The sequence below is a fragment of the Prionailurus viverrinus genome, chromosome X (genome assembly GCF_022837055.1).
Source record: "Prionailurus viverrinus isolate Anna chromosome X, UM_Priviv_1.0, whole genome shotgun sequence".
In the NCBI taxonomy this organism is placed as follows: Eukaryota; Metazoa; Chordata; class Mammalia; order Carnivora; family Felidae; genus Prionailurus; species Prionailurus viverrinus.
This window is the reverse complement of record NC_062579.1, coordinates 100,724,494-100,747,799: the sequence shown is the minus strand read 5'-3', so window position 1 is coordinate 100,747,799 and position 23,306 is coordinate 100,724,494. Positions and strand designations below refer to the sequence as shown.

Genomic DNA, 23,306 nt, shown 5'->3' with positions numbered 1-23,306 from the left:
TGTGTGTGTGTGTGTGTGTGTACATATATAACATATATTTCAAAATTAAAAGTGAGATCATATTCAAATATAATTTTACAATCTAACTATATTTTATAAAAAATTCATACCCTTGGGGCGCCTGACTGGCTCAGTCGGGGGAGCACGGGACTCTTGATCTCAGGGTCGTGAGTTGGAGCCCCACATTGGGTGTAGAGATTACTTACATAAATAAAACTTAAACTTAAAAAAAAATTACTTTTTGGGGCGCCTGGGTGGCTCAGTCGGTTGAGCATCCGACTTTGGCTCAGGTCATGATCTGGCGGTCCCGTCCGTGAGTTCAAGCCCCGCGTCAGGCTCTGTGCTGACCGCTCAGAGCCTGGAGCCTGTTTCGGATTCTGTGTCTCCCTCTCTCTCTGACCCTCCCCCGTTCATGCTCTGTCTCTCTCTGTCTCAAAAATAAATAAATGTTAAAAAAATTACTTTTTATTTATTTATTTTTACTTAAAACCTTTAAATTAAAAAAAACCTAAGTTTATTTATTTATTTTGAGAGAGAGAGAGATTGCACGCATAAGCAGGGGAGGTCCAGAGAGAAGGAGAGACAGAATCCCAAGCAGGCTCTGCACCATCAGCACAGAGCCCAATGTGGGCTCGAACTCACGAATCGTGAGATCATGACCGACTGCACCACCCAGGCACCCCAATAAATAAAACTTAAAAAAAATCATTTCCTTACAATATGAATAGAACAGTATAATTAACCCCCATGAATCCACTACCTGGATCAACAAATATTAAACTCATGGCCAATTTTCCTTCATCCTCACTTCCTGAGTAATTCAAAGCAAATCCCAGACATCAATTCATATTATCCATAAATATTTCAGCATACATATATAAAAGGTAAGGATACTTCTTTTTTTAAAATTCTTTTAAAGTTTATTCATTTTTGAGAGAGAGAGAGAGAGAGAGAGAGAGAGAATGTGAGCAGGGGAGGGGAAGAGAGAGAGAGGGAGACACAGAATCTGAAGGAAGCTCCAGACTCTGAGCTGTCAGCCCAGAGCCTGACATGGGGCCTGAATTCACAAACCCGTGAGATCATGACCTGAGCTGAAGTCGGACACTTAACCTACTGAGCTACCCAGGCACCCCAAAGGTAAGGATACTTCTTAAAACCGTAACAAGAATGTCAATATTATAATTTTATAATTATTTTATTTTATTTATTTGAGAGAGAGAGAGAGAGAATGAGGCGGGGGGGGGGGAGGGGAGCGGCAGAGAGAGAGGAAGACAGAGGATCTGAAGCAGGTTTCATGACCTGAGATGAAATCAAGAGTCAGACACTTAGCCACCCAAGGACCCCTGGATTGTCTGTTCTGTACAGTTTTCCATAGTCTGGGTTTTTGCACCATGTCATTTGGTGTGGTTTTTATCCTCCATATTTTCTGTGAACTATTATTTAGATTTAGAGGCTTAATAGACTTTAGTGTGATTTTTCTTTTTAAAAATTTTTTTTAACACTTTTTCATTTTTGAGAGACAGAGTGCAAACAGAGGAGGAGCAGAGAGAGAGGGAGACACGGAATCTGAAGCAGGCTCCAGGCTCTGAGCTGTCAGCACAGAGCCCGACATGGGGCTTGAATTCAGAAAGGCAAGATCATGACCTGAGCCAAAGTTGGATACTTAACAGACTGAGCCACCAAGGTGCCTAGTGTGATTTTTCACAAAAATACTTCATATGTGGTGCTGTATACATGCCATCAGGAGGCAAATAATGTCTGCTTGTCTGTTCTGGGGGAAGTTAACAGCCACTCAAGATCCTGTCCTAGCTGTAATTTTTCATTAAAGATAATAAAATTATGACATTCTATCATTTCTTCTCCATTTATTAACTGGAATACTTCTGTTAAAAAATATCCCCTTATTAACTCCATGGATACCCTTAGGCACCATATGGAAATGAAAGGCGAGATAAAATACTTCATTCTTTTTTATTTTCCAGTTTTTAAAATTATGAGTTGGTTCCCTAGCATTGTTTTTAGAGTATCAGTCAGATCTAATGCATTGAAATAGATTTGATATGTTTCAATCCATTAGAGTTATTCTTCTCATTGCTACTCTAATTGTCCCCTCTTTGAGCAGCAGGAGGATCTTCAAGGTGGCTCCTGAGTCCTTTTTAGCATGAGCCAGCATGAGCCAGCCATACTTCTGATATGACAACATGTTCCAGGATCATCTTGTAATTTTCTGCTCCAATCCTAAAGTCAGCTATATCTCCAAGGATGCCTGGACAAGATTGCTTTTAATGCCTGCAAGTTATGGATGTGCTATTATTTATTTAACCAGTCCACTATTTGCAGGGAAAGAGCTTTAGATAGTTTCTAATTGTTCTGCATTATGAATTAAACACTGAGCTATTTTATAGAAATAGTATATATAAGATGACTGATGGCATGCTTATATTTTTCTTTATTATTTAATATTTAATGAAAGCCTAGTCAGTTGACTCATTTATGGCCTGACTCATAAACTAGTGTGCATCATTAACCTATTAAAAACACCTGCCCTCGGGGCGCCTGGGTGGCGCAGTCGGTTGAGCATCAGACTTCAGCCAGGTCACGATCTCGCGGTCCAGGAGTTCGAGCCCCGTGTCAGGCTCTGGGCTGATGGCTCAGAGCCTGGAGCCTGTTTCCGATTCTGTGTCTCCCTCTCTCTCTGCCCCTCCCCCCGTTCATGCTCTGTCTCTCTCTGTCCCAAAAATAAATAAACGTTGAAAAAAAAAAAAACACCTGCCCTCTAGAGCAGGGCTTGCAAACAATGAATTAAAATGTGGCAGCAAAAAAAATTAATTAAAAAAATAAAAAGTGGCACCAAACATGAAATAAAATCTCCGGAGGGAAAAGTATACATATTTAGTCCCTAATACTCATTAGCCCTTAACGATACTCTGCTTCCTGGAACTATAATCCCTCTGAGAGTTCCTAGACATTTCATCACCAGCCAGGAAGATAAGACTTGGTGGGAATAAGTTAACTGAAAGGTTTTTATTGTTAAGCTTCATTGGAGGTGGCTCACTTCTTGTGCACCTCTCCAAGAAGTTCTTATCTAGAAAACTACTCACTTACTCCTAAGAATTATAAATGGAAAGTCACTGACTCCCAACCACCCAAAATTCCCTATTTGTTTGCTTGGCAATTTTTGTATTGGCTGAAATGTTAGAGTGAATTAAGCCATCTCATACTTTACACACACACACACACACACACACACACACACCAAGGCAATTGGTATATATTTTGGAGTACTAAAAGTTTTCTTCAATTTTTGAACATGATGCCTCTAATTCCTATTGATACATTATAGAATTTCTCTTTTTCTCAGACAGAATGTTTGAAAACTATTTTTCTAAGACTCCCAGACATGGGCAACAACCTTTAGGAAGAAAACAAAAGCATTCTCCAGAGATGCCAGTACATACTTTCACATTTTTTAATTTGTTGCATATTTTATTTTCTTTAAATTTTTTAAAAATGTTTATTTATTTTTGAGAGTGAGAGAGAGTGCAAGCAGAGGAGGGGACAGAGAGAGAGGGAGACACAGAATCCGAAGCAGGCTCCAGGTTTGAGCTGTCAGCATAGAGCCCGCCACAGGGCTTGAACCCACGAACCATGAGGATTAACTGACTGAGCCACTCAGCTTCCCCTACTGTGTATTTTCTTTACTTACTTTAAGACTCATTTCATCTGTATTTTGAAAGAAATGTAAGTCAGGTTCTATGAGATAAAGGTGCTTTCGGTCAAATTTCATTAAGTAAAAGCAGTTGCAACTCATTGTGTACTTTGGCGTGGGGAAGACTTCATTCTATGGGATAGTTAATAGGAGAAGCCACTCTTCCTTCAAATTATAGAGACCCCAGATATGGAATGCTTACAACAGAACCCACTGTTCTTGAGACTGGGTGGAGTGTACATGTCCTGCTGTCATGCCGTCTATAATCTTGCCAAAACAACAACAAAACTGGTTTGCATGCATTCGTGTAGGCTATGTCAATTTTTATGTTTGTTCATTTTGTTAATTGTGGGGAAAGGGGTATATGGTTAAGTAGAGTCGTCAGATAAAATACAGGCCATACTTACACTAACAATTATTTCTTGTTTATCTTGAAATTCAAATTTAACTGGGAATCTTGTATTTTTATTAGCTAAATCTGACAAGCCTACTTATGAGTAGACAGTAATAGTGATTGATCTTTGGAAATTAAAAAGGACTACATATTGTATAATGCAGAGGGGCACTTCTATGTACATACAAAATTATCTGGCGTGCTTGTTAAAAACCAGATTCTGATTCTGCAGATCTGGAGGCGGGCCAGAGGTTCTGCATTTCTTTTGTTTCTTAATGTTCATTTATTTATCTTTGAGAGAGACACAGAGCAAGCAAGGGAGGGGCAGAGGGACAGAGATCATTACAGATCCTGCAGACACCAAAATGATAAAAAAAGGAATATTACAAACAATTCTACACACATGTATTTTAGAATTTAGAAGAAGTAGACCAATTGCTTGAAAATCACAAACTAATAAATCTCACTAAAAAGAGATACTTTGAATGCTCCTTCTTATAACTATTAAATAATATTAATTCATAATTTAAAACCTTCTTAAAAAGAAATCTCCAGGCTCATATAGTTTTACTGAATAATTATACCAAATATTTAAATAGAAATAACACAATTCTACCCAACCTCTTACGAAAATAGAATAAGAGGTTAACACAGTGAAAAAAAAAAAAAACAAAAAAAAACAAAACAACAACTTCAGATCAGTATCTGCCATGAACTTACACACAAAAGTCCTCAGCAAAATACCAGTTAACAGGATCTAGCAGTTTATTAAAAGGAATTATACACCATGACCATGCGGGATTGATTGCAGGTACGAAAAGCTGGTTCAACATTTAAAAAATCACTCAAAGCGGAGCAGATTCTAGCTGAGTGGCGGCGGGCGCGCAGCTCACTGCAGCCCCCCCACCCCCATCCCGGCCTCGGCCAGGCCCCAAAGGCAAGGAAAAAGAGGCTGTCACAGAGGCTCCGCCCGAGCCAGGCTTACCTGCGGTTTCGGGAACCGCCGGCTCCAAGATGGTGTGAGGGGGGCTTCTCGTGTTCCAAGAACTGCCTGTGCGGCGCTCAAGCTGCTGTACACAGGTCAGCTTTTAGAAAAGTTGGTCGGAACAATACAGCAAGTGCTCGAAATGAAATCCAGAGAAATTTAGACTGCTGTGGGTTTCGAACCTTTAACCCACATGACACTTGTCTGGCTAGCTGTGTCAAAAGCAGCCACCCATGCTCACCATACGCTCCAATAATAGGAAAATATGAAAAAAAAAAAAAGGAAATTTGCCGGGGGGAGGTTTTGAGATTTGTCGATGGCATTGGCCTCTTCTTGAGCTTTACAGAGATTCTGGGTGTTTGGCTGACCTACAGATGCAGGAACCAGAAAGATCCTCGTGCTAATCCTAGTTCATTTCTTTGATGCAAAAACAAGGAACATCTTTCATATTCTGATCTTTTTCACTTTCCCTAACTTAAATTTCTGCTAATTTGCCTGTTTAAGAAAGCAGTGTCTGAAAAGTCACATTATTGACAGTGGAATTATATATTTTTACTCTTATGTTTCTCTAAATGTTTTCTTTTTTCCATTGCTAAAAAAAAAAATTAGAAACTTGTGGTCTCCTCTGAGTCTCAGTGGTACCTGTAATCTACTGTATTCTCGGTGTCTGACACTGTCCACTGTGGCCTTTCTTAGCATTTTTACCTGCAGAAAAACTTTTTATGGCAATATTGTGCTGATCATATTGTAAATCTAAATATACGTCTCACTGGAATAGTTGTTTGTAGTACTGTCCTGTGTAGATAGTTCCTACTGGAAAAAAGAGTTGAAGTTTATTAAAGCCAGAAAGTATCAGATTCTATTATGTTAAATTCAGTAAGGGAAATCCAAATTCTCAATTTTTTTTGTCTTTTTAGGAAAGCTGTATTGTGAAAGTTGTTAACGTAAAAGTGATAATTTAGTTCCAGTAGTCTTTTCTGATTAAACTAATATAGCCTAGAAATAGCTATGTCTTTAGGAAAGTGTGGTTTCATTTTTGATTTTTATAGTTAAGTACAAAAGAGAAATGAATGGTCTCATGAATGTTCTGATATGTAACATTTGCCTTCAGCCTTCAAGATGGAATGAACTTGAGAAATTTAGAAAGTATCACTATATAATATTCATATTCTTTTATAATAATTTGAAGTCCAAAAAACTGCATTTTTAAAAAAGTTACTATTAATGCATTCGCCCACATAGCAAAGAGATACTTGATTATCTTACAAACTGTTAAATACCTTTTTCATGAATTTTCCCAGTATTGTAATCCAAGCATATCTGAATGTGAGCTCCCATAATTTGAAATTGAAATAGTATTGTGGTTCTGTATATTATGTTAAAAAATTAAAGAATGGAAACCTTAAAAAAAGAAAAAAAAAGAAAAATCATTCAACACAACAAACCATATCAACAGCTTAAAGAAGAAAAATCCTCTGATTGTATCAATTGACACTGAAAAGTATTTGTCAAAATCCAAACTCCATTCAGAATAAAATCTCCCAGTAAACTAGAAATAGAGGGGAACATCCTTAACTTGATAATGTACATATATAAAACCCTACAGCTAACATTACACTCAACAATGATTGAGCATCAGACTTAACTATAGAAACTGAACGCTTTGCCCAGGGAAGTACAATCCATCCATGTGGCCCCAGGAGTGGAACTGCGGTCCAGTCCACTCACCTCCCTCTGGCCCAGCCTCTGGGCAGTGGAGCAGCCAGAGAGAGAAATTTGTCCTTCTGCAGCAGGGGTCCAAGGATCTGAGGCCCCAGTGCCCTTGTCTGCTCGTCTGGCCAGTTGAGTGGCAGGAGATTAGCCTAAGGCTAATGCAGAATCTCTTCACTCTGGATAGAGCAGCCTCCACCCACAGCCTTGCTCCCCTTCGTCCTGGGCATTCTTTCTTCCACACCCACACCATTTCTCCTTTGAGCCTTCTCCAGTTCGGGACCCTGTCTTCTAAACACCTTGATATTTCTCTCTACAGTGAAAATGAATGATGAGTGAGAAAAGAGAGTGTTTGTTAGAATAGTAATTAGCATTTCTGTCAATGTTTATACCAAACGTTCCACTGCCATCCAGGCTTTTTTTTTTTTTTTTAAACGTTTATTTATTTTTGGGACAGAGAGAGACAGAGCATGAACGGGGGAGGGGCAGAGAGAGAGGGAGACACAGAATCGGAAACAGGCTCCAGGCTCTGAGCCATCAGCCCAGAGCCTGACGCGGGGCTCGAACTCACGGACTGCGAGATCGTGACCTGGCTGAAGTCGGACGCTCAACCGACTGCGCCACCCAGGCGCCCCCATCCAGGCTTTCTTAACAGACTACATGTAAAGTTATGCAATGGAGACTTCTCAGTGAGGAGGAGTAAAGAATGCATCCCTTCTGATTCTTTAGTGACTCAGTGATGAACCCTTTCAACATTCTTGAGTGTTCTCTATTAAGAGAATCTTGAACTGGTGAATTTCTCACTTGGTTTTCAGCTGTGGTCCAATCAGAGCATTTGCTATATCTTTTACTCATTACACCTGAGGGGGGAAAACAGCACCACTCCCTCCTGCACACATTTTCAGACTTATGGGCCACAATTGATACGTTTGAAAGAGGAAAATACTAATATTGTACCTTGTTTTCTCTCTTGCATTACATCCTCCTGAGACTGTGGCTTGACCTGTAGCCTATGGTGTTCCTGAATATGATTGGCATGGGTAATTAGCAAGCGACTAAGAAAGAACAAAGAAAGTGATATCAAACAAGTATATGCAGGGACATCGGAACAATGGCTTCAGAGCCTGAGGACTTAGTGGATCACTCTAGCTCTGCACACAACTCCATGTACCTTCACTTCTTCTTGGTAAATTAAATTAAATTAAATTAAACTGTTCTTACCTTCCCTATATCATAAGTGTGTTACAAAAATGAACTTAGCTAATTGAGGTGAAAATACTGAAGGTTTTGTTTGAGGAGGGAAGTAGTGGGTGAAAGGAGCTCTCTAAATGGAACATTCAGTAGAATAAAGCCATTTGACCTTCAGTTTAGAAACCATTCATTTAATTAAATTCAATGCACATCTTTTGAGCATTAACTCTGTATATGTGGCATTCTGGGTTGTGTGCTATGTGGTCTTCATAGAAGTTATGACCCAGGGGAGCAATGCTAATTCCTATGTACTCTGACCTTCTCTTATACCTGTGCCAGTTCCCAGCCCTGAGTCTGGTCCATTTTCATCTCTTTCTGTTTGTGCTCAAAGGCAGCACAGCATTCTAGATACAGGCCAAAACAATGGTGTTGAAGTTGGGGCCCCCCACTTGAGCCTAAGTTGTGGGTTGAGATTTAGACATGTCTGATTACCCCAGTGACTGAGGAGCCTCCTGGGAGAGAACGTGTCCTCAAGGAAGAAGAAACCAGACACAATAAGCTTGAACCAAAAACAAAGACTAGGTCATCAGAAGGGAGAGATTCTCTGAGCCCAGTTCTGTGTCTCCTGGCCCTTGTCCAAGTCCAAAGGGCGGTGGGGTGGGATGGAGTGAAGGGAAGAAGAGGGAGTGGGGCTATAGATAAAAGCTGAAATATCTGTTTCAAACCTTTCAAATCCCAAATTTTGTATGTATCACACATGCTCTTATTTCTTACTTTACTCCGAAAGGATGAAGGCATCAATACAAGTGCAAGCAATAGAATACCTGATTGGAGGTGACTTTTTAAAAATAAGAAATGTGTTACCTCATAAAATAAGTTTGGAGGAAGATGATTCCAAGGTTAGTTAATTGAATAGCTCAAGTATGTCATCAAAGGCCCAAGTGGATTTCTTTCTGCTCTGCCATCTCCAGCATGATGGTAATATTTCCTGTCATCTGTCAGGGCTATACCATGGCTTCAGCATTCTTTGGCATCAGATGCAAATAGAGGCATCCAGCAAAGAGGGATGATGCCTCCCAGACCTGTGATTCATTCCCTACACCCTCCCTCTAAACAAAGGAAGGAAAAATCTTTCAGGAGGCCTCTAGCCGAATTTCCCTTGGGTCTCATTAGGCAAAACTGTGTCATGTACCCATCTTAAACTAACTCCTTATAAAGACAATGAGACTAATCATAATCTACTCCTCATACTGAGAAGAGAAATCACCTTTCCAGAACATGCAACAGAGTAGGCTCCAACAACAATCATATTTTTCCAGAAATAAGGATAGGTGGCTATGGCTTGGGCCTCAATGAGTTCCTTCACCTTCCCTCTCCACCACTTCAAAGGTTTGTACATACTCCTATCTACTGTAAAATGTTTCTATATCTATCCCTCTTCATCACCTCTAAATTGTCCTGTCTTTACCTAGATTCTGTACTATCTCAATCTGAGAAGTAATACCCCTCCACTTCAAGACCTGGCCCTCTATCTGTGTACTTGGTGTATCCTTGACATTGCTCTTGTCCTAGAACCTCACTCTATTCCTGAACCACACCTATAGGCTGCTCCAACTGGCACTCCATAACTGAGAATCAGAAGAGATCTGAAGCCCTTTTCTTTGTCCCAGGAGAATACAGATTTAAAGATTCGAGAACACTTTCAAACCCTATGAGATGGTGGTGGAGAGGCAAAGACCAAGAACGTGCTTTATTGTGTCCTACCAGAATTCTATACCCAAAGATTCTCCGTCCCACTCTGGTATGTAGGACTGCCATGTGGCATCCACAGCCACTTGACTGGGGTCTTTTGGGGGCCACTTCCATTCCCCACCAGCCACAATCCCTTGGAAATTGAGTTTCACTCTAATTTTCTAATTTATCCTGGAGGAAATCCGAGAATGACTGAGAATGACTTGGTTTGAACTCAAAACTTGTTCCCTTTTCTTACATGCCATTGAGGCATTTATTCATTCAACAAATATTAAACTCTGTTCCAAGAACAATATGCTAGGGAGACATTGGTGAATGAATCAGGGTTCCCAACCTTCATGGATCTTACATTCTGGTGAGAAAAACTATTTTTCCCACAAGACTTGGCTTGAAATTCATGTCTCTCTGGCAGGGACCAGAATGGAAACAAAACCTGGCAGCAATGTAGAGTTATTAACTCTATACAGTACAACCCATGTTTTAATCCTTCACACACAACTACTATTATTAGTATAAAGTATTTTGATCTTTATACAACTCATCACATTTTCCACTGAGGGCATTGTTTCAGTCACTGTTTCCAATGAGATAAACACTGTAGGATATACTTGTGGTACAATATACCTTATTAACAGTATGTTTGTCATCTGAGTGGAATAGGCCAAGGATACAGATTACAGCAAACATGGAGCCAGTATCGGATCCAAATTTATGTACCATCAGCGTTGTTACCCTTTCTCTGCTCATAGTCAGGAATTGATCTGACTATTCAACAGAATAGCTTATAGATGTATTTTCAGGAGATAAAATATTTACTGTTACCTGCCCTCCTTTGGTTCTACTTACTGGGGAATATATGGTAAAATAGAATTTTATTTTCTATTTTAATGTTTCAAAATTCACCCAAGTTAATCATTCCTATATTTTCTCAGAAAAAAACAATTTTTCACAAAAAGTGCTACATTGTATGGGAATACAATACTGCTTTTTTATATGCCTTATAAATGCCCTCTATTCATTTGAGGAAGTCCTTAATTGTTTCCAATTTTCTAAAAATTTTTACCAGGAATAGATATTGGATTTTGTCATATGTGCTCTGAATCTATTGGAATGATTGTATGGGTATTCTCCTTTATCCTGCTATTATAGTGAGTTACATTGATTGATTTTTGGATGTTAAATTAACATTGAATTATCCCAGAGGGTAAATCCTCCTTAGTCTGGAAGCATAATTCTTTTTATATGCTGTTTATTTTATTTGGCAATGTTTTGATAAGGAAATTTGCCTCTATATTCATGAAGGATATTGACCTGCAATTTTTTTAAATGTTTTTTTATTTTTGAGGGAGAGACAGAGCGTGCAAGTGGGGGAGGTCCCCTACTATTATTATATCGCTACTATTATTGTATTATTTTTTTTTAAATTTTTTTTTCAACGTTTATTTATTTTTGGGACAGAGAGAGACAGAGCATGAACGGGGGAGGGGCAGAGAGAGAGGGAGACACAGAATCGGAAACAGGCTCCAGGCTCTGAGCCATCGGCCCAGAGCCTGACGCAGGGCTCGAACTCCTGGACCGCGAGATCGTGACCTGGCTGAAGTCGGACGCTTAACCGACTGCGCCACCCAGGCGCCCCTACTATTATTGTATTATTATCAATGAGATTCTTTATGTTCATTATTAATTGATTTATATATTTGTGTGTCTCAAGTTGGGAGCATAAATATTTACAATTGTTAGATATTCTTGATGGATAAATCCCTCTACCAAACATTTAAAGAAAAATCGATACCAATGTTTCACAAATGCTTCCAGAAAATAGGATAAGATGCTTCGCAACGCATTCTATGAGGTCAGTGTTACCCTAATACCGTGACTAGAGAGAGACATTACAAAAAAAGAAGAAAAAGAAATGAAAATTGTAGACCATTATCCCTATGGATATAGACTCAAAAAAAAATCCCCCAAATTTCCCACTTTCCAAAAGTGGAAACAACCCAAATATCCATCACCTGAATAATGGATAAACAAAAATATGGTATAATCTATATAATGGAATATTATACAGCCATAAAAAGGAATGAACTACTGATACATGCTACCACATAGATGAACCTACCTCAAAAACATCATGATAGGTGAAAGAAGACAGACAAAAAAGCTTTATATTGTATGATTCCATTTATATGCAATGTCCAGAATAGGCATATCTGTACAGACACAAAGGTGATTAAAGGTTTCCAGCGTATGTGGGTAGAAGGGAATTGGGAGTGGCTATTAACAAGTATGAGGTTTCTTTTTTGGGAAGAAGTAAATGTTCTGAAATAAGATAGTGATGGTTACACAGTATTGTGAATATATTAGAAGCTACTTTAAAACGGTGAGTTTTTTTATGCAAGTACCTCAATTTTAAAAATTGCCCCCCCAAAGGCTATATAGGAGTAAATCCTCATTTAATGGCAGTCCTGGGGGAAAAAAAAACACCAGTGGCCAGTTCATCAAAAGTACTAACAGAATGGTTTTATAGAAGCTCGGGGAGGGGTTTTAAGCAGAGTCAATCATTCACATAATTTCCCATGTGTTAAGTACATTCTCACTTTGTATTATAGTTGGGCTTCTTGAGTACATTTCCTTTTGAGAGAAAATTTGCCAACCAGGTTTCTGGTCTTCTTGGTTGTTATATTTTCCACGAAAACAGAATAACTTGCATTGGAATTTTGATTTGGTTTATAAATGTTTTCTGATCATCCCATTGAGGAGAAATTGACCCTCCCCTCTACTAATTTTAGTTTGGATGTGGAGCCTCATGACACTTTATACACTAGGAGAATTAGAAAGAAATTTTATTACTCAAGGAAACTCCCTGGAGAGCAGGAGGGCCAAACAGGACTGGCGTGGCTTGAGAGAGACAGAGAGAGTGCACTGGACCTTTATAGTGTCTAAGGTATGGAGCTGGGGAAAAGCTTCCCCTCATGGGCTGTAGACTTACAAGTTTTAAATTTCACACCTGTGCCAAAGGATATGGCAGGCAAGCTGCAGTTAGTTGCCAGGTTTTTTTTTTAATGTTTATTTATTTATTTTGAGAGAGAAAGGGAGGAAGGGAGAAGGGAAGAGAGAGAGAGAGAGGGAGGGAGAGATTCCCAAGCAAGCTCCACACTATCAGAGCCTGATGCGGGGCTCAATCCCACTAACCATGAGATCATGACCCGAGCTGAAACCAAGAGTCAGACACTTAACTGACTGAACCATCCAGGCGCCCCTAGTTGCCAGTTTTAAATGTTCCATCAGCACCAAAGGAAGAGGCTGGCTGGAGAGTTGCAAGTTTTAAATTCCCCACCAGCACCAAGGGCAGGGGTGCCAGGGCTGTAAATTTGCTAGTTTAAATTTCCCACTAACAACAAATGAGAAGGCACTGGGCTTTTCTATCAGCGTCTCTAGAAGTGGGGAGCAATCTCTGAATGCCTCAAGATTTTGGAACTTTTAACTTTCCATATTTGTTACTTTATTCTGTCCTTTTCTGTAAAGCTTATTTTCAGTACCAATAGCAAAGGACAGTATAGATGAGAAAGAAGAAACTAATTTAAATAGAAGAATTGGTAGGATTCAGTGACTGACTGAACTTATGTAAGGAACTAGCGAAACAAGATTCTAAGTCTGGGTAACTCTTGAGAACAGTACCACTAGTGCCACAGACTTTCTGAAGTTCTATTGGTAGAGGAAACTTTCTTAACTGTTCAGAACACACATATTTAGAAAATGTTCAAGCAGTATCTTGGCAAATGTTTTTCTTGTAAATGTATATTTTTCTTAACATTTTAATAACTATTATAGATATCTATATGACAGGAATAACAAAGAGTTGAAAGCAAAGTTGTATGGTTTAAAACAAATTTACTGGCAAAATTAACCAATAATTTAATAATCTAACTTTTATTCCTTTTATACATCTGGTTTATGTCTTTGCCTCTAAGGCACAGTATTTTTTTTTTTAATTGGTGTTCCTAACTCTTATACACAAGGAGCACATTTTCAGGGTGTGCAGTCCAAATTTCAAGAATGCAACTCCGGATGAAGAGTAGATTCCCTGAGGACGTTGGCATCAGCCTAGGACCCTCACCCTGCCCCTCTGCCTTCGAGAATGTGTAAGTCCGGGCACATGTCCGTGCCGCCCTCCCCGATCGGTTAGAAAAGAAACCCGGATGTGCATGGGCGGGGAGGAGCTGGCGTCTACCCATGAGGCAGTGCGCGTAGTTATACATTTCTGCCTTGGTCTGAGGCGCTCATTCCGCGCTGGGAGTCGTCGCGGCTGCCGCTGTTTCGGCGGCGGCCGCCTAGTGTTTTCGCGCTCCTCCCTTTCCTCCTCCTCTTTCTCCTCCTCCTTCCAGTCTCAGTCAGGGCGACCTGCACTGCTCGCGGTAAGTGTCCCCCGCCCCCGCCTGCTTAGGCAGCGGCTCTGCCACACGGCTGTGGCCGCATTTCTCCGAGGGTGGCCGCATTGCTCTGAGGGTGGCGGCAGCGGCCCGGCTCTGAGGAGAACAGGTTGAGGGTCCGGTTGCCGGCGTGTGTTGCTGGGATCGCCCAGGAGCGGGGGAGGGGACGAATTTGGCGGCGCGGTGGCGGGTGGGCCACCATCTTGCCGCCAGCCCTGGCGGGGGAGGGATCGCGGAAAGGTAGCTGCTCGGCGGCCGGCCGGGTTCGGAGGCCCGCTCACGCCATGGCCGGCCGGCCGGCCGGGCCGCCGCCGCTGCCTCCTCACCACCCAGGGCCTGTGCGTCTGTCAGCGCTCAGCCTGGTTTTCGCTTTTCTTTCTGGTGGCAACTCCCTTTGGTCTTTTGTATATTTGATACAAATGTTTGGCGAAACCACAGAAGGTTCCGAACTTTCTGGCTTCAGGGCCCCTCGGGCTCCTCCTTTCAGCCCTTATTCCCCCCATCCAGGTTACCGTTCATTCAGTGCTGATACCCTTGTTCTTGCCAAAGGAACTGTGCTCCTCGTCATAGAAATCGTGCTCCATTCAGTTATTGTCTAGAAGAGCCCTAAGGAGAAACGTGGAGTTAGGTACCTAGTTTTTAACAGTACAGTTTGTACCTTTTGCTGAGAAGAAAACAAATGTTTCATTTTGCGGTCTTATCCTTCTCTAGACACAGAGGGAATACCTCTTAACTTCTCTCAAGTTTTAATGCTTTTTAAAAGGAGAAATCAGAGAAGAAAATGTCAAGTGAACCAGCTTCTGCAAGAACGGGGGATGTTCATCCAGGGGATTCTCTTTGTTTGCAGATTTTTTAGTTTTTTTAAAAAATCTGTGAACTTAAAATTTGCTTTTATTGTCTTCAGATTTGAACTGTGAATTTAAATATCTTTTAGTGTCATTAGACATAAAATGTAAACCAAGAAATAGAATTTCAAACTACAAAAGTCTTCTAGCATTTGTGAGATGCCCTGTTTGGGGGGTTACTGTAAAAACTCAAGCTGCCTCCTTAAGCAGAAACTTTACTGAGCTTATGAGGGAACTGGTTTGCTTATAAAATTAAGTTAGGGCTGTGTGCCCTTGGTGCTTTAACATCTGTGCAAGTTCTGTCATTGCATCTTGCATTTGTATATTTCATTGACAGTCCTTTTAAGATGAGCTGTGGAGTGTTGGTAGAACTGTTTAGAAAGTGAGAAAATAGCCTCAAGGAGGGGACTTTCCCTGAGGTCACTTTGGATAGGAAGTGATAGAACCTAGGTCTTCTGACTCCTCCAATGCTCAATTCACTATAACATGCCCCACTTTTCATGGGAATGAGGTGGTCAAGGAGAATAAGCAAGGACACTCACTTAAAAAAATATAGGAGACATTTTTCAATTCCCCTTTCCTTTATATTTTCATTTTAAGACTTCGTATCGTTTCAACTTTGTAGTATTTAAATAATAAATAATATCATTGTTTCCAAGCATGTTGAAAAGTTGAAAAACAGCTCATTCTTCCAATAACCCATTTTTCCATCAGAAAAAGTTCTGATGTTGAAGGGTTCCAAATTTCAGCTTCTCTGTTCAACCCATTTTCCTCACTTGTTTTCTAGTCCAATGTGATTTCTTCAGCCCAGTGTTTTACTACCCAGCACCAGCTTTTTAAATAGAAAAGCAGAGTAAGCAGAAAGAGTATATAATTCTGTACCCCTGCTTCTCTCCAATTTGTTTTCTTTATTCAAGAGGACATTTAGAACCATACCAAAGAATTTTTTGTTATATTAATTGGACAGGAAAATTACTTAAATGAAAAGCAATTGTTATAAGTAGAAAGTAATCCATAGTTTTAGTGACCGGATATAGGAACTTAAATTGAGAAAACCTGTTTTGTTATTCCAAAAGTAAATTTTCAAAGAACAGAAATATTTATGATACATTCAGTAATTAATATAGCCCCGAATATTTTTTTCTGTACTCCTGCTTCAGAGAAGGACTTAAAAATGTTTGGTTTTCAGTTAGGTTTTAAATAATGACTCAGGGAGATGTGGTTTACTCATTTGTATCAAAAATGTGTTTTTGATTCATTCTCTGCAAAGCAGTTTTCTTTTAAGGAGTGGTTTTATTAACCCTCAGTATGTCAAGAAAAATAGTTATCACTGTGTATCATCTGGATAAAATGGACCATTTTTATTTTATTTTTTATGTTTTCTTTTTAGTGCTTATATGCATCAACAAGTAGTATGACTTTCAGTACAGAAGGAAAAGTTTAGTAAAATAATGTGAAGTACTGTACAATAATTTTTCACATGCTTTATTTAGTCTTCCCAATAGTGCTGCAAGGAAGGTATTACTGTTTTTTATTTTACAGGTAGAATAACTAAGCTCAGAGAGGTTGATTAAAAATCCTATAGGTTTGGGGTGCCTGGGTGGCTCAGTTGGTTAAGTGTCCAACTTCAGCTCAGGTCATGATCTCGTGGTTTGTGAGTTCGAGCCCTGCATTGGGCTCTGTGCTGACAGCTCAGAGCCTGGGGCCTGCTTTGGATTCTGTGTCTCCCTCTCTCTCTGTCCCTCCCATGCTCATGATCTGTCTCTGTCTGTCTCTCAATAATAAATAAACATTAAAATAATCCTATAGGTTTGGTGATCATAAAGTGGTAGATTCAAGAATCCCAGTTATTCAACCCCTATTTCAAGTTTTTTCATCATTGTACTCTACTTTTTTTCTTGATATTTTCCCTAGTGGATAACTTTTACTCCTATAAAATGTGCATTAATTAATAAGCATACTTCCTGAGGTTACTTTAGTAATTAGTGATTATAGAATATTTTATGAAGCTTATATAAAATATTTATCATATAATTTGGCTTTGAAAAGCCAATTAGTCTTTTTCTAGGTTATGCCTTTTACATATGCACTACAATAAAAACACATTCTTATAGGTAAAATATTTACCCTGAGTATGATATACAAATTACTTTGCAGAAAGTAAATTTTATTCTTGTGTCCCATCCCAAAAACTAACATAAAAGAAAATGTTTTAAAATATAAGCAATCTTTGCAAAGTATTATGTTAATGAACTTTAATCTTAGTGTCAACTAGGTGTTTTCTACAAATAGCTGAAATATGAAAATCAACAGACAGAAAAATTTAAAACTTAAATAAAATTAGGGAGAAAATAGTAAAGTTATTAAAGAAATGTCTTCTCAAAATGTGCCTGGACTAAATAGGTTCAGACTTTCAAAAAATAATTCCCATAATATGAAAATTTCTTAAATAAGAAAAAAGGTGAGCCTATGTTTTTCTTCTAAATAATATGTTATTTGTTCCCCAAACCTGGTTTGAGAGTTTGAATTGTTTAGATGCCAATGAAATTGTCTAAGGAACTAAGGTATAATCCATTGTTTCTTGCATGTGAGTACTGTACCAATTAATTTCTATTATAAGAAAACATTTTCACAGACCTCTTCCTACTAAAAATGTTTAAAATATCTCTAGAGCTCTTACACGATCATAAAATAGTCCTATAAAACTACAAAATCAATACTATTTGAGTCAACTTTAATACATTGATTGGATAATACATTTTGATGAAACAGAGTCACTGCCTGCTTATTATTGAGTTTTTCATACCTATCTTAAACAATAGCAAGATTTTTCTATTTGAATCTTTTCAATACCATCATTTCTGTAGCTCACCCTTCATTTGGTGCAAATTCGTCACTTGGATATTTTCTTCCTATGTTCTTGAGTTTGTTACTAGCCAGCAGCATTAAAAGTGGTAGTACTTGATGAACATGCTGTAGTAAAGACAGACAAAAACATGAGTATTAATATGCTCCAACAATTCCACTTCTGGGTGTTTATCCGAAGGAAATGAAAACAATAACTCAAAATGATATTTGCATCCCCATGTTCACTGCGGCTTTATTTACAATAGCCAAGACATAGAAACAACCTAAGTGTTAATCCATTGGGTGAATGGATAAAGAAAATATGGTGTATAAATATAAAATGGACTATTAAAAAGGAAAGAAATCCTACCATTTGTGACGTGGATGGACCTTGAGGGTTTTAATCTAAGTGAAAAATCAGAGAAAGACAAATACTATATGATCTCACTTATATGTGGAATTTTAAAACAAAGGAACTTATAGAGAGCAGATTGGTGGTTGGGGGTGTGGGATGGGCAAATTGGATGAAGATGGCCAAAAAATCTTGGGGATGTAACGTATAGTATTGTGACTACAGTAATAAGACTATGTTGTATATTTGAAAGTTTTTAGATAGAACAAAAATTTATTTTTTTAATGTTCATTTATTTTTGAGAGAGAGAGAAACAAGCACTAGCGGGGGATGGGCAGAGAGAGAGGGAGACACAGAATCCGAAGCAGGCTCCAGGCTCTGAGCTGTCAGCACAGAGGTGGACATGGGGCTTGAACTCATGAACCACAAGATCATGACCTGAGCTGAAGTCGGATGCCTAACCAACGGAACGACCCAGGTGCCCCAGAACAATATATTGTTTTAGAGCTCTCTTGCACCATCTTCTATATATCTATTTTCCCCAGAGGTCTATTAGTTTGAAAAATATTGGGGTATAAGCCATTGGTAAGTGTATTATTACTCTTGAATGCAAGTACCAGAAACCTAGCTCAAAGTAGATTAAACCATAAGTGAACAATTATTCCCTTTTTTAACTGAAAAGGCTTAATAATTTACTTCAAGCATGGCTAGCTTCAGGTGTTTAAATGGTGTCATCAGAACTTGAATATCTCCCTACCCTACCCTCTTTCTCTACCGCCAGAATCTTAAGGCTTTGCTATTTTTTTTTCTTGGTTTCTTTCTTAGACATTCTCTCTCCACACAGTGACTCCATTACTCCCAGGCTTATATCCTTCCAGCTTATTATTTTCTTAACAGCTTTATTGAGATAAAATTAATATAACATAAACTTCACCCATTTGAAGTGTATAATTCAATGGTTTTAGTATATTTACAGTGTCATGTAACCATCACTACAATCAATTTAGAACATTTTCATCACCCCTGAAAGAAAACCCATATCCATTGGGAGTCACTCCCCATTTCCCTCCAATCCTTCCAGCCCTAAGATGTACTTTCTCTCCTTATGACTTTGCCATTTCTGGACATTTCATATAATGAAGTCATACAATACATGGTCTTTTTGCTGTCTTCTTTCACTTAATATGTTCCCAAGGTTCATCAATATCATAGTATGTGTCAGTGTTTAATTTCTTTTATGACTGAATATTATTCCATTGTATAGGTATATCACATTTTATTTATTGGTTGGGCATATGGGTTGTTTCTACTTTTGGGCTATTATAAATAATGCCACTACACACATTCCCATGTATAAGTTTTTGCATGGGCATATGCTTTCAATTCTCTCTCACTTGGAGTGGAATTGCTGTGTCATATGGTAACTATTTTTAACTTTGTGAGTGACTGCCAAGTATTTTCCATAGTGTCTGCACCATTTCATATTCCCACCAGCAGTGTATGAGGGTTCCAATTTCTCCATATCCTTGCCAACACTTGTTATTATCTGTCTTTTTGATTACAGCCATCCTACTAGGCGTGAAATGCACATAACATACAGTTTACCATTTTAACTAATCTATTAATGTTTTTTTTTGAAAATATCATAGACTTGAACTCTTAAAAGTGAATCTTAAATATGTAGAAGCTGAAACCATAAAATATCTAAATAGTAAGTATTTATACAGGCAGTCTCCAAAAATGATCGTATTCCAAGAGGTCTTTCATTAGTTACTTGGAATTCACTTTTGCCCCATAGGAACAGTGTATTATGGGCATAGTAACTCTGAGTTAATAGCTGAAGTGGAGACTTCTGTTCTGCCTGTTTTGGTGCCAGTTCTGAGTTGCAGAACGTAGAGACCCTCTGGAGTTGCTATTATGGGAGCTCTAAGATCCTCATTGCATGTTTTGCTGGGTATTTCATTTCTCTAACAGATTAATCTCCCACAGAATTCCCCGCCAAAACTCTGATGAGAATTTTTTGTGGTGATAGTTTTGGAGGGCTTGATTACCTTACTGTATAGCACAACTTTAGATGAAGTTATGATTCTAATGGCATCTGGGGATTTTTGACTTGTTTTGAGTGTTTATGAATGTACCAATTGAAGCTCCTTGGTGATGGTTATGGGCCTCAAAATTCATCTCTGTAGATATAGGCAGTGTATATGACTTGTTTATATAAACTACTTGTACATTTAGTACTAATTTTAGGCTATTTGTGCCAATAGACATTTTATTTGAGCATTTAATAAAAGTGTTATACATGAGTCTCCATAGGCTATGTGGTTATGACTCTTAAAAAAAATCCGTATTCCTGGTAGCCATAGGTCTTTAATGCTGAGCAAGAATTGACATGGATTTATCTACGTGACATATGCATTACCTTAATTCTAGTTTAGGGAGAAATGGTAACTATTCAAGTAATTGAGTTAAAGAGATTTCGGTAGTCAAACTTCAACAAGGGAAATTTACTTAAGTTCAGAATTCACTTGAGATCTTTGTGATAGTAATTCAAACATTTATACCAATAACAACTTCTGGAGTGAAAGTAGGTTTTTTTCCCTTTGGTCTAATTCAGTGTAAATAATTTGGAATTGGAAAAAGCAGGAAAGTTTGCTTTTGCCAGTCTGAAAATAAAGACACATGTGAAGACTCGGCTCTGTTCATCCTAATACTTTAGGTATCTGATGACTATTTTTTAACTTTTTTTGTTTTATAACTGAAATAGTTTTTTACAACATTTATTTTGTCTGCAAAAAAAAGTGTGTGTGTGTGAATTCAGAACACAAATACCTGCTTTAAAGAAAACAATTCAAAAATTTTTGATAATGTTTACTATAACAGCTTTTTTTTAAAAGCTCAAAGAACTGTAGATATATTAAGTTGTAATCTTCTGAGGGCAAGGACTATGCCTTATTCATCTTAACTTTTTCCCGAGAATTGAGCACATCATTTTGAACACAGAAGGCAATGAGTAATTAATTATTTTTAATGAGTTTATCTATGATGAAGTATATACAACTAATTTTTTGTTTCTTGTAGTTAGTGTGAATAAGAAATAAAAATATATAAACTAAACATTTTTAATGTGTTTTGTAATAATTACATTTATTTCTGAAATATGAAGAATAAGTAATGGTTAAAGATTGTCACTTAGCATTTCAAAATTCGGATTTACTAAAGCATATATATTACATGTATTAACTAAAATATGTATTTACTAAAACATGTGTTAGTCATATTTACAAAAAGGTATCTTTCACAATTTATTTGCAACTTAACAATCGTCAGATTTCTTCAAGTAATAAATGCTTAATACATTCAGCATTTTATTTATTAAATTTTCATTCATTCAGGAATGAGCCAATCATGGAAAGTGAGTAGCATATGTATATCAAACATAATAAATTCAAAAGGTAAACTTTTTGTAGAACAAGATTAAATGTGTGTACATTTAACAAATCCACCCTAATAGTAGTTATCCTTATTTTTTTATAGGGCAGAAAACTAAGACCTAACTTGCTATCTTGTCTGGAGTCATATGGTGAGTTTGCTGGAGATCAAGATTAGACCCAAAAATTTCTGAATCCCAAGTCTCATGTTTCAATATTTGGTGTTAAAGTAACTCATAAAATTGATTGATGTCATGTGTTGGTGTCCTAGGTGACTCTGCAACTTGATGGATGACGACAACCCTTTTCCATCAAAAAGTAAGTATTGCTGTTGCAAGTGATACCAATGTGCATGGCTTTTATACTGATAACTTTGCTTTATAATAAAAGGTGAGAGAAGCAGTGATAGGCATGTTTTTTAAAAAAATACCAAAACACTTAAATTGATTGAAGTAATACATGTGCATAGTAAAAAAGAACAATATACAATAAGAATGTCAGTAAAGTAGAAATGAAGTGTGTCTTCTTCATCTCCAGAAATAATTACTATTACTGGTTTGGTATACATTATCACAAACTTTTTTCTATGCATAGACAAAAAATAAATTATTTCTAAATAAGATCATACTATTTATGCTATTATGTGGCTCTACATTTTTTTTACTTGGGGCGCCTGGGTGGCTCTGTTGGTTGAGTGTCTGACTCTTGATTTCAGCTCAGGTCATGATCCCAGGGTCGTGGGATCAAGCCCCATGTCAGCGTCTGTGCTGAGCATTGATCCTGCTTAAGATTCTCTCTCCTTCTGCCCCTCTTCCCCACTCGCACCCACTCTCTCTCTCTCTCTCTCTCTTTCTCTAAAATTAAAAATAATAATAATTTTTTTTTACTTTTTTACTCTACAATCTATCTTGAATATATTGACAATGGTAGTACCCAGTTAAAAAGAATGAGGAGGGGCGCCTGGGTGGCGCAGTCGGTTAAGCGTCCGACTTCAGCCAGGTCACGATCTCGCGGTCCGTGAGTTCGAGCCCCGCGTCAGGCTCTGGGCTGATGGCTCGGAGCCTGGAGCCTGTTTCCGATTCTGTGTCTCCCTCTCTCTCTGCCCCTCCCCCATTCATGCTCTGTCTCTCTCTGTCCCAAAAATAAATAAACGTTGAAAAAAAAAAAAAGAATGAGGAAGATCTATGTGTTAGACATGGTATCAAGACCATGGTATCAACATAGATATAAATGATTTTTTAATTATCTGCATACATGAGTGTCCCTCTTTTTTTTTTAATTTGGCATTGCCTGACTGCCTAGTTTCTTAGCTTGTTGATTATCATGTTAAGTGTCAGTGCTTATTCAGTAGACTTCTGTGTATAGGAGGAGATACAAAGGAAGAAGAAAATATGTTTTTCATTCTCACTTTGGATCTTACTTTGGAGTTAGATGCATACAGTTAAGAAATCCACATTAAGGGGGCACCTGGGTGGCTCAGTTGGTTAAGTGTCCAGCTCTTGGTTTTGGCTCAGGTCATGATCTCACAGTTTGTGGGTTTGAGCCCCACATCAGGCTCTGTGCTGACAGTGCAGAGCCTACTTGGGATTCTCTCTCTCCTTATCTCTGCCCCTCCCCTGCTCACTCTTTCCCTTTCTCTCAAAATAAATACACATTTTTT

At 38.3% G+C, this 23,306-nt stretch overlaps 1 protein-coding gene across 7 annotated transcripts in view; it reads left to right on the top strand.

The window, feature by feature from the left end:
* The first annotated feature begins 14,022 nt into the window (after window positions 1-14,022).
* The window catches only part of ZNF280C (zinc finger protein 280C), an 82,363-nt gene continuing 73,079 nt past the window's right edge, over window positions 14,023-23,306 (top strand). For 4 of the 7 annotated variants that reach the window (XR_007148989.1, XR_007148988.1, XR_007148990.1 and 1 more), the window contains exons 1-3: window positions 14,023-14,156; window positions 21,753-21,798; window positions 21,918-21,964. Coding sequence is in view for 1 of the 7 variants with exons in the window: in XM_047844303.1 (XP_047700259.1) it covers window positions 21,934-21,964 (31 nt within the window). In the remaining 6 variants the exon portion in view is untranslated. Of the gene's footprint in view, window positions 14,157-14,469; window positions 14,800-20,916; window positions 20,935-21,752; window positions 21,799-21,917; window positions 21,965-23,306 lie in introns of those variants that run through there. The other 3 variants (XR_007148992.1, XR_007148991.1, XR_007148993.1) reach the window with 3 other exon arrangements.